This window comes from Zootoca vivipara, chromosome 10 (genome assembly GCF_963506605.1).
Source record: "Zootoca vivipara chromosome 10, rZooViv1.1, whole genome shotgun sequence".
In the NCBI taxonomy this organism is placed as follows: Eukaryota; Metazoa; Chordata; class Lepidosauria; order Squamata; family Lacertidae; genus Zootoca; species Zootoca vivipara.
In genome coordinates, this window is record NC_083285.1 from 42,130,403 (window position 1) to 42,146,087 (window position 15,685).

The following is a 15,685-nucleotide window of genomic DNA, read 5'->3' on the forward strand; positions in this document are numbered from 1 at the left end:
ACTTCCCTTTAGTTAAACAATGTTAATGTGCAAGCAGTACCAGGATGTGGGGAGTGGAACAGAATGCAGAGGTGTGTGTGTATTTTTAAATAAAAAAGGCTGTATGTATTTCAACTTTGAGATTTCCTCCCCTATAAATTCAAATGTTTGAACAATGAGATCACTTCTCTGAATTTCAAGCAAATAGCTGCCAAACCTTGGGTTCTTTAATGAACTGAATTTGACTGGGAAAGACTCCTCTGCTGATTACTGGCTGTGAGCATGCAGGCTACAGGTTTTAACTTTTGAGGAGTTCTGCATGGAGCACTTGGACTAATCTTTGGGAATTTGCTTCTGCTTTTTATAGAATTTTACTTCTACAAAAATTGTTTTCTTGCTTTCATTTCAAATTCTGCTTCAGATAATTCCACTTTTCCATTGTATATGTACATCCTTACTTTGTAAAGGTATCAAATCTCCTCATTTCACAGTTTAATCATATGAGAGCATGGTTAGTAGAAATTCTTGTAAAGATCCACTCTCATATGATTAAACTGTGTGAAATGAAGAGATTTGATACCTTTACAAAGTAAGGATGTACTACTACTACTAATAATAATAATTTATTATACCCGGCCCATCTGGCTGGGTATATACAATGCTTTCCTCCTGTAAAAACACTTGCAGTGGAAATTGAGTGCATGCCCTCTTAAAGTTAGGGATTGTCTAACGTGTTGTCTAATGGCAATGCAATATTCTCTTTTGTTTACAAGAGGTCCAGAGAATCAACTCTCTTGTGCTAGTGGAATGTTTTGTTCAGATAACTCCTTAAGAAAGCTGTTATCCCTTGCACACTGGACAATTCCTACACTCTTTTTTTTTATAAAAAAAGATAATGAGAGTGGGAATACTATACAAGTCCCAGTTGCTCAGGGTGGGGTGAGGAATTGCTTTCTTTACTTCGTTCTTTCTAAAAAGTTATGTTAGGGTCTGCAGCCAGACTAGTCCTTCTACACATTTATGAATCAGTATTAAAATAACGTGAGATGAGCGCTGCAACCCCAGAGTCGGTCACGACTGGACCTAATGGTCAGGGGTCCCTTTACCTTTATTAAAACACAGGAAGTGAAATTTGGAACAAAAGGACAGTTTTTAGAGAGTGGTATACTGTGATGATCTGTGTTGGGATTTATGGCTCCTGTTGGGGCATGTAGGAGAGGGATTGGAGCAGGAATAGCAAAGAGTCTGTCATTCATTGTGGATTTTTACCAAGACCTTTTGTAAGTGCCACAGGGTGTACTGGAGGGTGCACTGTCTATCCCAAACTAAGCCATGGCTTGTCTGAGCACCTTGTCCATACCTATCCTCATGGTTTAGCTCTCTCCAGAATAACCAAAAGCTGTAAACCAAGAACCAACATTGGATATGGCTTGTGGTTAGTCTGGAGAGAGGTAAACAATGAATTGCAGTTTGTTGGACATACCAAGCATGACAGCTTAGCAGAATGATGGAATGAAGGGGCTGTGATCTCCTTCTCAAATGACCACATGCTAACACATTGTACTAAGCCACAATTTGGCTTAGCTTGTTGTGTTAACTAAGCCAACCTGAGCCAGGAAACTATGGCTTAATTCCTGCTTGCAATCAAGCGTCTGATCAGGGTTCATTAACCTGAAGTGGGCCATACAGTTGTAGTTTGAAGCTGTATGTGTTTAAATTTTCTGTAACACTAGTGATTTTTAAAAAGAATATAAAGTAATTTATGAATCTGGCCCTCCTCTCTCTCAACCATCTCCATTGGAAATGCACTAAAGTCTAATGCACGCTATTATAGGATGGTGTATGAAACACAATTTATGGAATTATTTGGCATTAAATACTTGCTGAAAGCTACTTTTTTTTTTAAAAAAAGCCTTCACTAAAAACAACTTGAGTGCTGTAGCTCTTTGTCAGTGTTTGGTTTACAGTATATGAGTAGATAAGTATCCGTAAACTTTGTTGCATGTGATCATATGTGTCAGGTTCCTTTTTTCTATTTTAAAGAAACTAGTTCCAGTCACACACACACACACACACACACACACACACACACACACACACACACGGATTTTTCTTAAGTTCACTTCCTTTCATTTTGTGATTGTGCTGTCCCAGCCTGCAGCTTCCTCTGCAGATAAACTGGAATTGAGGTTTTCCCCCTTCAAAACATTCCCAGCATGTCCAGTGCTTGGGATGCATCTATTTTTTAAAGCATCTTTGTTCCCAGAAAAAGAACTACTTAAGATTTGTCTTTCAAACTCTGTTTGGCTGATGTCATAAACCAGTTCCAGCTGTCTTAGATTAAAGCAAATGCTGATAGTGAAGAGGGATTTCCATGGCATTCTAAAATAGGATGTGTGGGATGCACACTCAACATTTATTGTAGCTTATGAGGCCACTGCTGCTTTAAAAAAAGTGTGTGTGTTTATATAGACATAAAATCACTATTTGAGTTATGGCTTAAAACAGGTGTGGGGAACTCGATCGGGCTGACAGATTGGATTCTGATATTTCCCACACCCCATGGGCCACTTTGACAAGTGGTCAGGGCTGCCCACCTATTCTTCTTTGGGGGTCACTTGTAGCAGAGTAAGATTGTCTTCCATGGACACGGTCTTAACAGTGAGTCTGTAAGTGACTCTGGAGGGCAATTCTGGATCCTTCCACAGTGGGGACGTAGGTTTCCGGGTGGGAGTTGATCACAGTGAGGGTTTGCGAAACCTGCCTTCCTCTTACGTTTTCTCTCTTTCGTTCTGAGTTCGAGCGTTTTCAAAGTCCAAGACACCTTTGATAAAGGCTGTTCTCCAATTGGAGCAATCACAGGCCAGTGTTTCCTAGTTGTTAAGTGTTTATACTACCTTTTTAGATTTGCCTTGAGAGAGAGTCTTTACACCACTTTTGTTGGCCAAGAGCATTATGCTTTCCATTTTTAAGTTTGGAAAGCGTAGTTGCTTTGGAAGATGATAATCAGGCATCCGAAAAACATGACCAATCCAACGAAGTTGATGTTGAAGAATCATTGCTTCGACACTGGTGATCTTTGCTTCTTCCAGTACGCTATTGACCATGGTACCCTCATGGAACGGCCCCATAGGATGGAAATTGGGGCACTGTGTTAGTCATTCTGCTTCTACTCACTTGGCGAGGTCCAGAGAATAGTTTTGGAGAGTGCTTTTTGCCTTTGGCAGTTATTCTTTGGGGTTCCACAGAGCACTCTCTTATCCCCAGTGCTTTTTAATATCTATATGAAGCCATTGGAAGTGGTCATTTGGAAGTTTGGGGCAAAGTATCATTTGCATGCTGATGACACTCAGCTCTATTTCTCCATTGCATCTGAATGAGGAGAGACACTGTGGGCTCTGCAGCAGTGCCTGGATGCAGTCGGCTATACAGTATGAGGGTATAAACTGAGCTCTAGACAAGGCTGCTGTTGACATTCCGACAACTTGCAGGAGACACTGTGTACTCTCTTCACATGCTGCTAGGCATCTTCTGAAATGGGAAGATAATCTTGAAGTGCCAATTGCTTGAGTTTCCTTCCTTCCTGCTACTTTTGAACATCCAAACTCTCTGTAGTTTAATTACTATATAATCCTTCATCTTTCTAGTTCACTACCTTCCATTAAAATGGAGTGCTCATGCTTGGCGTATTACATAATCTCTGTTTGAAATAGTCCATACTTCTAAGGAACTGTACTTGGCACTTGGCTTCAACCCACTTCTGACTCTTGTATTGCTTTCCCAGAACTATAGTCTTAGTTGAACAACCATCTTCCTTCAGCTATACACCCCCCCATCCTCCCCCACCCTTTGGCACTAAGATCCTCCTTCTAGCTTTCATTTTTTTCTGGAAATGTAGAGCTTGCAGGGATCTTTTGCTTATGCCTAGATACTATATATGAGGGTGGGGGCCTTGTGGGTTTTAAAAAATGCATCGCATGGTTTTTTTTTACCTATGGTTATGCTTTAAATGTTGGAAATTGAAGATGTTGGAAATGTTCAATAAATATAAATAAGCTTAGAGCAGGCCTTCCCAAACTGTGGTCCATGTTGGTGGTTTGTGGTGTGTCTGTGAGGAATGACAGGAGCAGCAAGTGTGCCATCATTCTAATACTTTGTACTGTCAGCAGGGGTGCCAACTTGAATGAAATATTTTTTGGGGGGGGTTGTAAGCCTCACCCTCCATAATCAATTAGAAGATGCAACACACACAGAGCATTTGAATGGCAATGCCCATCAACTTGGGGGATGGTGGCCCCCCTCAAATTCTTTATTGGAAAGACTGAAAGGACCTCAGACCCTAGAGGTAGGCAGCTATGGTGGGAAGTGAGCATGCTGCTTGGAAGTATTTACTGGCAGTTAAGGGAAATAAATGCACATGGACAAAACATAGCCAGGACCAATTTGCATGAAGGATGTCTATTAATAGTTATTAGCCTCAATGACTATGTTCTGCCTTTACTGTTCGAGGCACTATGCTTCTGTATACCAGTTGCTGGGAATGAACAAGTGGAAGGTGAATGCTTTTGCGCAGAAGTCCTGCTTGTGGAATTCCCACTTGTATCGGGTTGGCCGCTGCGAGGACAGGATGCTGGATTAAGTGAGCTTTTTGTCTGATGCAGCAGGGCTTCTCTATGTACCTATGTATGGTACCTTGAGGGGAGATTAACTTCCCTCCTCCCCACAAGGGTAGAGTTTTCCCACCCTTCCATTTGCCTAGTTGTGTATGTGGCTGAGAAGCAAGGCTTCCTGGAAGCCATCTAGTGAGTTGATGTGTAGGAGGGAATTCTCTTGGCACTTAGATGCACTTTTGAGGATATGTTGCTTGAACATGTGTAAGCCTGTATTCCATTCTACTTCACCCCCAAGAGATAAAAAAACTGTCTAAAAGGAAACATGTTGTCAAGAATAAGGAATAGCACACTAATAACAACTTAATTTTCTGTGGACAACCATGCCACCAGTTGTTTTGTGGGTGTGGTTTTACATTTTGCTCTTAAGGTATATACCACCTTAACTGGACTAAGTGGGAGATCCCCAGATCAAAACTATCCTGAACTCTTTTAGAAAGCATTAAAGTAGAGCTTTTTAAAATAAAGGTCAATCTTAATTACCCTTTCACATATATTTTTGTGTCTTTTACTTAGTAAGCATTTATGTTGCCAAATGTTCTTGGAAGAATCTGGAGCTATTGTAATGTATAGTAACTGTCCTTATTGACTGAATGCCACAGGACACAGTGTACTTGAACAGTGAAATTTATGTTTTTGACAAGTTTATTAGATTTCCTTCCATTGCCTATCAGATTTATTTTTAGGAATATTAGAGTGCCATGTTGGTGTGAGAGTCATCTACATCAAAAAAATTATCATCCTTTGTATTTTTTTTTTCTGAGGGAAAACAGGGTGTAATATGAGCAGATTCTCTCTAGTAGCCTTCAAACACTGTTTATCATCGGTGGCACTAAAATGTTTGACTTTGCACATCTTCTTTTTAAGTTCTATATAATGCAGGAGTGTGTTAGGCTTTTAGTACTGTGTAGTGGCTCTAAATAATACGGACAAAATTCTGATAGGAAAAAGGATTTTGTATAATAAATCAAGTGGTCTACTCTCAGTATAACTTAGTTGGATATTGCCCATTATCACAGTTCAGTGATACATTCCAACTAGGCAAAAACACTCCAGGAGGGTGTGGAAAGTGCTGTAGGAGCCAAGTAGAGAGAGCCTAGAGCTGAGGTTCCCATCTCCTGCTTTACAGTTTTTACAGCCAGTTTGTTTCACAAGCCATTTACAGCCACTGGTTAACCTACCATTTTCAGGATTTAATATTTTTTTTATAACATTTCCCGTGTGAGGTGTTGCTTCCTTCTATTTATTTGTAAGTCTGCTCCTTAACCTTACAGAGGACCTTGAATGAAAAGGAGGAGACTCATAAATTATTTCAGTGCAATAAAAATAATTGAGAATGCTTTGTTTCCAAAAGCTCAAAATATCAAGGGAAGTGTTTTATCTTTGACCTTTTTAATATAAAAGCAGCTTTAGGAATCCCACCTGGGACTAAGACTCTATAGGTTTGTCAGAGGTTTCTCCTTTGGCATCAGTCATTAATAGGTTATCATCAGGGTTAATAACTTTGATTTAACCCGGTAGCATAGAAGCCCTCAGTTTTGTCTCACAACAGCCATTTGTTGAAAGCAGAGGTAGCTACAAGGTTGACTTTTCCCGTTTCCAAGAGACCTTTATAGTTCTGCCCTGTAGCAACTCTCCTTACAGAGTACCCAATCATCAGTTTGTCAGGAATAGCCTTACCTGACACTTCTGGTCCTACCGTACATTGACACAAATCTCTTGGACCTACAGCACCCTCTGCTGTTGTAATGTTATTTTATTAAAAGTGTCAGTTGTGCCAAATTGTCTGGTGTACTGTGTGTCTTTTCCATGGTAAGGTTTGTCTTGCTTTTTAGGATATGCCTGAAACAAATCTCAGCTAAAGTGTCTAGAAATCCATGTTTGCACAAGCTAATTTGATTGTTTACTAACATTAAACTTGGCTTTATCCCATGTTTTGTCAAAGGAGTTTAGTAGATTGTACCCGGGTTTAGCCCATTTATACCCAAATAAATCTCATTTTTTAAAAGCTGACAGTGACTTGCCGAAGGCTGAGTATAGACTCCTTAGCGCTTGAGTCCATGGGTGGGGAACCTGGCAGGCAACTGAATTTAGACGAGCCACGCTCACCTTTTAGTCACCTGACTTTAAATTTCATTGGACATGGAGAGCTCTAAGTGCTAAGATAACAGACAACTGATCTCTTACTTTCAGTCTTGGTACTAAGCACCCTAGCACTAACATCTTAAGATCAGCAATAAACCTCTGCTTACTCTTTAAAAGACTGCAGGCAGAGACTTTTCTCTGATCTTAGTTCTGTGATGAGATAAGCCTCTGCCTGCTCAAGGAGCATTTATTTTATCTCCCTGGTGGGATCATGGTAGGCTAAAGCAATTGCTTTGTCTTTATGCTCTCAATTCTTTATTCCTTTGCAACCCTTGCTTGAATTCATGCCATGCTGGTGAATGCAATTCTCCATGTGGAACCAATTCCAGTGAGGCTTGCATTTGACGTGAAATTTTAAAAGAAGTGAGCTCCAGGGGCTCTAATGGTTCTTTAGGAGCTTTGACATTACCTGCCTCGTCCCTGGTGTCATATGACATCATGTTTGGCACAGCTTTCCAAACTCTGTGCCGCGACAGTGTGTAAGTATGTCGTGCAATCACTCCCTGTGCTCCTCCCAACGCTGGAAAGGGGTTAGTTTAACCTCCAGTTTGCTAGTAAAACTGAATTACTGTGTCATGAAATGATTTATATCTAAAAAGTGTGTAGACTTGGCTGAAAGAAAATTGCCCCTGATGGGTCCGATTTGATCTGAGGACTGCAGGTTCCCCATGTCTAATATATCCAGTGATATTTAGATAGCGAATGGAGTCCCTACCTTTGTTGCCATTCAGGGTTGCTTGGCTTCAGCATAATCACCATTTCATAAAATGCAGCATCTGTTTAGAAAAAGAAACATGGGCAGATGCCTTTATACTGAGTCAGACCCTTGGTCCATCTAGGTGAAGTTTTGTCTGCTAGAGATGCCAGGATTGAACCTAGGACTGTCTTCATGCAACACAACTGTTCATCCATCGGAGGCCTAAAGTTAAAACGTGTGCATTATGTTTCACTTAAATGGAAAATGGTTTGCCCTAAATAATAATGGTTTTGCTGTTCCCGCAAAAGCTTGTATCTTAGTTAAAATGTTGCATTTAAGTTTTTTACACTCCTTCCCTTTCAAACTTTAACTCTCATTCACAGATATTTGCTGGCTGAAACACTGTAAAACTCCTCCCCATCTTTTGTAGTGACTTTTGTTTTCCTCATGCTTTGATTTAGAGTCTGGGAAGAATCTTTGGGATTCTTGGAGAAGGAGCCTGCGTCACTGAGAAACATTTGACTTTTTGGCCTTGTAGTGAAGCTAGAAATCAAGTCAGTCTAAAAGCATTCCTTAGTCAAGCTGGCCTACTTACCCTTTAGTTTGAATATGAAAGGGAATCTTGAGTGGGAATCCTGGCATTTTTTACCACCTGTTGGGGCAGCTGCAGGTTATGTGAGAAGACTATTGATAAGACTATGGATTCTCGAGGATGTTTCAAGGCAGGTGGGAGAGATGTGTAGGGAAGTGGCAGTCTTTTTATTTTGTGCTTTCTTGGACCCCTTATTTAACATGTCCATGTATCCATGAGAAGTCTGGAGGGTGGCAACACGAGGAGCCTTTTCTGTGGTGGCTCCCCATTTGTGGAATGCTCTCCCCAAGGAAGCTCACCTGGCATTATAAATCTTTAGGTGCCAGGCAAAAACTTTCCTCTCTGACATGATGTTTTAGAAGTGGCCAGGATGTTTTCCCCCTCTTGGTTTTAATGTTTCTATGTGTGACTTTTTGTCTGTTTTGTTTGTAAGTTGCTTTGGGTTGCCCTGGGCAAGATAAAGCGACTAACAAATTCAATAAATAAGAATAAGAATATCAGTTGTGCAACTCCAACTGAGCTGTGAGGTAACTGGTGGGAGGATGTAAAAATATGACAGACCAAATAAAACTTGCTACCAAGCCTTTTCAGCACACAGACCTGGCTTCAGCCTGGTTTTGTACCACTGCAGTGATGGCATAGTAGAAGATAGATACTGGTGATGTGGGCAGATCACTGCATGTTGTGTGGGTCTCTGTTGCCCAAATGGTTAAGATTGTGAAGGCTAACAATTAGAGACATTTACACATGGCGCTGTGGGTTAAACCACAGAGCCTACGGCAGGCATCCCCAAACTGTGGCCCTCCAGATGTTTTGGCCTACAACTCCCATGATCCCTAGCTAACAGGACCAGTGGTCGAGGAAGATGGGAATTGTAGTCCAAAACCTCTGGAGGGCCGAACTTTGGGGATGCCTGGTCTAGGGCTTGCCGATCAGAAGGTCGGCGGTTCAAATCCCCGTGACAGGGTGAGTTCCCGTTGCTTGGTCCCAGCTCCTGCCAACCTAGCAGTTCGAAAGCACGTCAAAGTGCAAGTAGATAAATAGGTGGCGCTCCGGCGGGAAGGTAAACAGCATTTCCGTGTGCTGCTTTGGTTCGCAAGAAGCGGCTTTGTCATGCTGGCCACATGACCTGGAAGCTGTACGCCGGCTCCCTCGGTCAATAAAGCGAAATGAGCGCCGCAACCCCAGAGTCGGTCATGGCTGGACCTAATAGTCAGGGGCCCCTTTACCTTTACACATGGAACATAAAATTAATTTGAAGAAGAGTGCTACTACTAAGGGAAGAATTTGCTCAATATTGCTTATTGGTGTTTTGTCATCTCTTTCAAATTCAAGTAGGTTGAGGTGCTTCTCTAGTAGATGCAGAAGGCACTAGGTAAGGTAAAGGTAAAGGACCCCTGGACAGTTAAGTAGTCAAAGGGGACTATGGGGCTTTTCAGGCTGAGGGAGCCAGCGTTTGTCCACAGAAATCTTTCTGGGCCACGTGGCCAGCATGACTAAATTGCTTCTGGAGCAACAGGACACTGACAAGTGCCAGAGCACACAGAAACACCATTTACCTTCCTGCCAGAGTGGTACCTATTTATCTACTTGCACTGGTATGCTTTTGAACTAATAGGTTGGCAGAGGCTGGGACAGAGTGTGGGTGGTGCTGTGGTCTAAACCACTGAGCCTCTTGGGCTTGCTAATCAGAAGGTTGATGGTTCGAATCCGCGCAAATGAGTGAGCTCCCGCAGAAGGCACTATACATAAGGAGAAAGTGTATTGGTACCAGTATATAAAATTAGGAAACTTGTGGGAAATACCCAAAGGAGAATCAAGCTGAAGATTACGGAACTATGCGGTGAAGAACATTCGTGAAGAAAAGGGAAATAACAGCGAAGGAGGATATAGAACATTCTGTAGAGAAAGATGTGCAACTTAAAATGTTGTATAAAGTAAAGCAGTTTAAGATATTGGGTATTTGCTTGAACACTGAAGATGTTCTTTATCTATATGGCAACCTCCTCAGTAGCATGTCTGAAAGTCCAACTAGAGAGCAGCAGTGCCTTATCTCATCCCAGTAAATAACTTCTCTCATTCAACAAAGCAAAGTTAGCTTTAACTGAAGTTCTATGCAGCTCACTCTTGCTTTTTATGTTGCATTGGGCATGGATATGAAAGAACATACGGTATCCTTCACAATCCCAAATACTATTTCCACATCCTTGAGGGAAACAATGCTAAATTGATCCAAGTTGCTATGTCAGTTGGCTGCTTCTAATACCTCTGGTGTGGCTGCAGTAGTAATCGTAGTTTCCAAGATGAATCATATTTGAATGATTTCATCAGTGTATAATAGTGCAAACTAAACATGTCACAGTGATCTGTAGATGCCTCATCCTTTGGCTGCTCTTTAAGGTCCTTGTATCAACAGGAGCTTAGCTGGATGCAATTTCTATTGACATTGAGTGACAGAGGCAAAAAAAGTTTACTTCGTTCCACCTTGTAGACCTGTGAAATGTTGGCAGTACTCCAGAAAATGTTGGTACTTCACAAAATCCTTAAAACTGGCCCGCTAGTTTTAAACTGCCACCTTTTATAACCTTCCTGAAAACAGTAAATTCAGTAAAGATAGAGTCTGATGCTGGAATTCTCTTTTGTCAAGCTTATTTTCTTTATGATGCTTTCATAAACAGCATTACCATGTGTGGGTAACAATTTCTGGTTCAGTTCCTGCCTAGTCTGGGGTCACTTTTGGCTTTCTTAGATGAATCTGCTGGCCTGGTTCAGATGTAAAGAAAATCCATGGTTTCCCATTACATGAACAAGTCTGCAAGGAGCTTGCGTGCTCCTTCTCCTGTTTTGCATACAGGAGGAAGCTATCTAAAGTTGCTGCTTTTGATTTTAAACAAACCAAACACAGAAATGATGGTTTGTTTCTACAAGAATGGAAACCACGGTTTGATACCTGGACTGTACCCATTAACCGTAGTTTAAACAAAATTCAGTTCCTTAAATTGATGTCACAGAAAACTATGGTTGGTTTAAATTCAAAGCCAAAGTTTTGGTCATCTTTTGACATGTGAAAGACTAGGAAGGGAATTTGTAAGCCTGAAGCCCATTGATGTTAGCAGGAAACAATCTCCCCTCCTTTTCAGTAGCAGGATGGAAGGAACAGGGCTGGGAAGGTTTGGGGCTCAGTGGAGGCCAGATGGCAACAGGCTGATGAGAGGGTGCTGGGTGGTGTTGATTTTGGAGTGTGTGTGTGTGTGTGTGTGTGTGAGAGAGAGAGAGAGAGAGAGAGAGAGAGAGAGAGAGAGAGAGAGAGAGAGAGAGAGAGAGAGAGAGCGCACACACTTTGACTCCAGCACCACCTGCTGCTAGTATGCAGTCCCAGACTGCTTTCTACTACAGGAATGTAGCACTTGATCCCCAAAGGGTCGCCTGTCCGTGTTCTACTGCAATTTGGGAGGGAGGACAAATTGCCTTTTGAAATTGGTAGAGCTCTTACTCCATGTTTTGTGATATATTTTTAAACTGGAGATTTGTTGTTGTTGTTTAGTCATTTACCGTCTCCCTAATGCTAGGGTCGATTCACATGAAGCTTGATATGTTTTCCCCTCCTCCCCAAATGTAGCATCTGCATGGCTGCTGCAGCTGCAACTTTGAAATTGTTTTTTTAAAAACCACGTGAGTGTCCAGGTGATAATAACTGCTGGGAATTCATAGAACTGCCACATAGACAGTTTCCATATGAACAGGCTGCCACATAGCCACAGAGTTCCAATGTTGCAAGGCCTGTGCTACAATACTGAAATGGTTTTTCAGCAGCCACCACATGGGGGCTCTAATTTTGAACTGGCCTTTTAGCCCCTCTCTTGAGGGTATTGAATTTATAGCTAAATCAAGACTGTTGGCATAGTTCAGAGTGTGTATTGGGCATCTGTAGAAATAAGTCAGTTGAGGCTCCGGGGAGGCAAGAGGGTAACTACTACTGTGTAAACGAAGCATTCAAATTACGTTTGCGTCTTTATATCTGCTAAGGGTTTTTGTTGCCTTGGCGCACACATTTGGAACATAAAAATGTAGTAGATGTACTTTACCACAGAGGCAGAGCTAAATCTTGGATGCGTTTTCATATTTGTTGAAAGGGAATGGTAATCTGGTTCTTGGTGCTTAGAGTACAGTTTGGCAGTTGAAATATTTAAAGTGCAGTGCCCTCAGATTTGTGAGGTAATGAGAGACTGATATGGAAAAGGAAGTGGGGAGGTCTGGAGGTGTGGAAAGAGCTCAGAATGTGCTTTGACGTCATCTGATAGGTTTTCCAGCATGCAGCGGCTATTCCTGCTCCATCTACAGTTCATGTTATTTTAAAACTCTTGTCAAAAGTGAGGGTAGCAGTATATCCTGTGTGTATGCAGGTCCACTGTGGGGGCAGGGACTGCCTTGGGGCCTTTCAGCAGCTGGGCAGGCATCCAGATTCCCAGGCTGGCTGACTCCCCTGTGCCTGAGAGAAACTGCCACTGAAGTTTCTCTGTCCATCATGCCTAGGAAACTCCTGAGCTGCTTGAGCAGCTGCAGCCAGTTGCCTGGAAGGATAAGCTCCACACTCTGAGCAGCATGTACAATGTGCTGCATACTTAGAAGTTTTGCTCAATCGCTCTGAAAGTCATTGTCGCCACAAAGTGACTTCTTGGGTCCACTCCCTGTTTAGTTAGTCTGTGTACCAAATTGTTCTAAAATATCATGTAATCCCTGTAAAGGTAGATTTAGAGTGAAGCCTTTAAAATGTATATTCCCTTTTGTGTTTCATAGCAATCTGGGTGCAATCATTTGGAGAAGTCTTGAATTTCTCTGTGGACTTCATTCTAGATTTTTGAAGCTTTGCCCTTGCTCAGCAATAACATCCAAGAGACCTCTTAATTCCTAGGATGAAAATTGTGCAATTCGTTCACTACAGGGAGTAGGACTAGGAGTGCTATCCCAGTTTTCTTTCCTGTGGGACTACATGTTGTCATGTTTTTATCTGTTAAATATTTTAAATAATTAGTTGTTTTTGCCCTATAAGGCAATAATTATTCATGTTGCAACATTTCTTTGCAAAGAAATGAAAATGTTTTTGTATCAGACCTAACCAAGAGAAGGGACCTTCCTTGAATGTTTTCAAGACAAGAAGATACATTATTATAGCTCCTTTAGATCTAGGGTATCTAGTATTAGAGCATTAGGCTAACTGACCCTATGGCTTTTTTTCAACTTGTGCCAGATTTCACTAGCTGTGCCAAGAGGGAGGGCAAGGGCTGTGGCTCAATGGCAGAATTCTTGCTTTGCATGCAAAAAGGCTAGGTTCAGGCCCTAGCATAACCAGGTAGAGATTCCTTTCTAAAACCCTGGATACCTGCTGCTAACCAGTATGGAGAAAGAACTAGATGAACCAGTGTCTGACTCTGTATAAGAAAGCCTTCAATGTTCCTAGGAGGGACATTCTCGCCTCCTTGAGGAAAGCAGTATCAAATTGATCAAGGAGTGCTAAGAGTTAAAAAATATTTTCTCCTTGATTATTGCAAGTTCTAGTTCTGCAGTGAATGATAGCAAGCAGCTGGAGGTTCATGGTAGTCTTTTATAAAATGGAGATGTATTCTATTAATGTTTTTTCTGACACAGTGCTCCATTGTACTGTAGTATTTAACAGTTGTTAACATTGAAAACCAGAATAAGGTCTGCTTTCAGAAATGGAGCAGACAGGTTAAACTAAACCACTCCTTGTGATACAGTTATTTTGGTCTCTGTGCGTTAATCAACACCTTTTCTGGGTAAACTATAATTGAGTATTGGTTAAATGGATGCCTCAGTGCCTCCAGAGATCCCCCCCCCCCAAAAATATTTGTGAACACAGCAGTTAAGCTTCAGCGGTGGAGATGAGGAGGAGAGGGCAGGAACTAAATTACATGATGATGCTTGCCTGACAAATGTTTGAGGCCTGAGTAGAGAAACCAACTGCTTTACTATTTTGGGTGAATGAGGTTAGCTATTGCTGCAAGCAGCTTCATGAAGGAATCCATCCATCTGTCAATGTGCACAGCCGTGAGTGAGGCTCAGTACTCCCTAGCTTCTTACAATGTGCATGTACGTACACCCCTTCTTGAGGGAGGGGAGGCATTTTTCTTTTTGAATCTAGTGGTAATGGAACTGGCCGGTAGCTGAGAGTAAGGCTACACGAGTGTCTTTGTGCAACTTTTCTGACGAGTCCCTTTCTGAGGATTATACAGCCCTCCAGAGGCCTCAGGGACATTTTGGTCTTGGGATTTACTTCAGTATGTTGGACAAAACCAAAACCCTCCAGCCCGCTTATGGTGGGATTGTGCCATTTGTAGAGATTGTGTCAAAGGAACAAAAGAATGTAAGCTTGAGTCAGGATTCTTACCACAGCCTGCGGGAAGGTTCGTAAGCTCTTTCTATTTTCCTATTTTCCTGTGACAATTCTTAATGGTTTGCATATTGAATCTGTTATGGTCTTCCAGTATATCATAGATCTTTCCAATGAATTAGTTTGTGCTGGTAGTGTTACTTGCTTGGATATGTTTCAGCTTCTCTTGGAAGCTGCTGCTTGTTCCATTTTATGAAGGTCTCTTGTAAGCAAGGGTTTGAATCATTCTGTTAGAAATTTAATTGGTTTTTACAGCAAATGTGGGAGACTCTAGTCTTCAGCATGCCGTCTGCCTCAGTAGCACATGTAGTTGCAGTACAGAGTGCTTATCAGGGACAGAAAAAGGATATAAATTGGTTATGAATATTCAATGAATATTCAATATTTGATCCATGTTCTTGAACAGGTATTTGGGCAGGGGGAATGAGACATGCAAGGAATGAATATTATTGTAAGCAGGGGGATTATAGGAGATTTGTTTGAAGAACAGGCAGTATTGGGGCAGGGAAGGAGATGTGAGGAAATTGAGGCAGTCAGCAGAAGGGTTCATTTTAGCAGAAATAATGAAGGTGTCTGTAATGAAGTCTAGCATGCCACTATATGGAAAGGCTGAAGGTGAATTTATGAGCAGATGTAACCAATAAAGTGTCCTGTAGTTGTTGATGGAGTAAAACTCCCATGGTCCCTGACCATTGGCTGTGCTGGCTGGGATTGACAGAAGAGAAATGTCAACAACATCTGGAGAATACCATATTTGCTGCCCTGCAATAAGGAAATTGTGTTTAAGATGAGGAAACAGTACTTTAGAAATCTCCAACATTCACAAAAGTTTACAAACTCTAGGTATTTTCCTGTATCATTTTAGTCTACTTTACCACATATGTTAAAATATGAGCGAATGCTCAGAAAAAAATCTAATTGAAATGTAAAATGACTACCAGTTTTTTTTTAAGAAAGTCTGCTTTCTCTGAGCATTGTGTATCTTCTCTAGCAAGATGAATGGGAATTATAGCATTATACTGCTATAATGTTTCACACATAGCAGTTGTAAACTAGAGATTTTGTGTGTGTTTTTTTAAAAAAATGTACATCTCTCTGAGTTGCTGCAGGCATTTATGGATTGGAACCAACCAACACCTTCGATTTATAATCTGAACCCACCTGATAAAAGGCTGCCTGCTTACATTTTTGCC

The 15,685-nt window shown here is 41.4% G+C and overlaps 1 protein-coding gene across 9 annotated transcripts in view; it reads left to right on the forward strand.

The window, feature by feature from the left end:
- The window catches only part of MRTFA (myocardin related transcription factor A), a 92,423-nt gene that overhangs the window by 31,475 nt on the left and 45,263 nt on the right, over nt 1-15,685 (forward strand). The window contains exon 1 of one of the 9 annotated variants that reach the window (XM_035127056.2): nt 4-14,505. The exons of the other annotated variants lie outside the window; for them this stretch is intronic. Coding sequence (XP_034982947.2) covers nt 14,382-14,505 — 124 coding nt within the window. The 5' untranslated portion in view covers nt 4-14,381. Of the gene's footprint in view, nt 1-3; nt 14,506-15,685 lie in introns of those variants that run through there. 9 annotated transcript variants of the gene reach the window in all.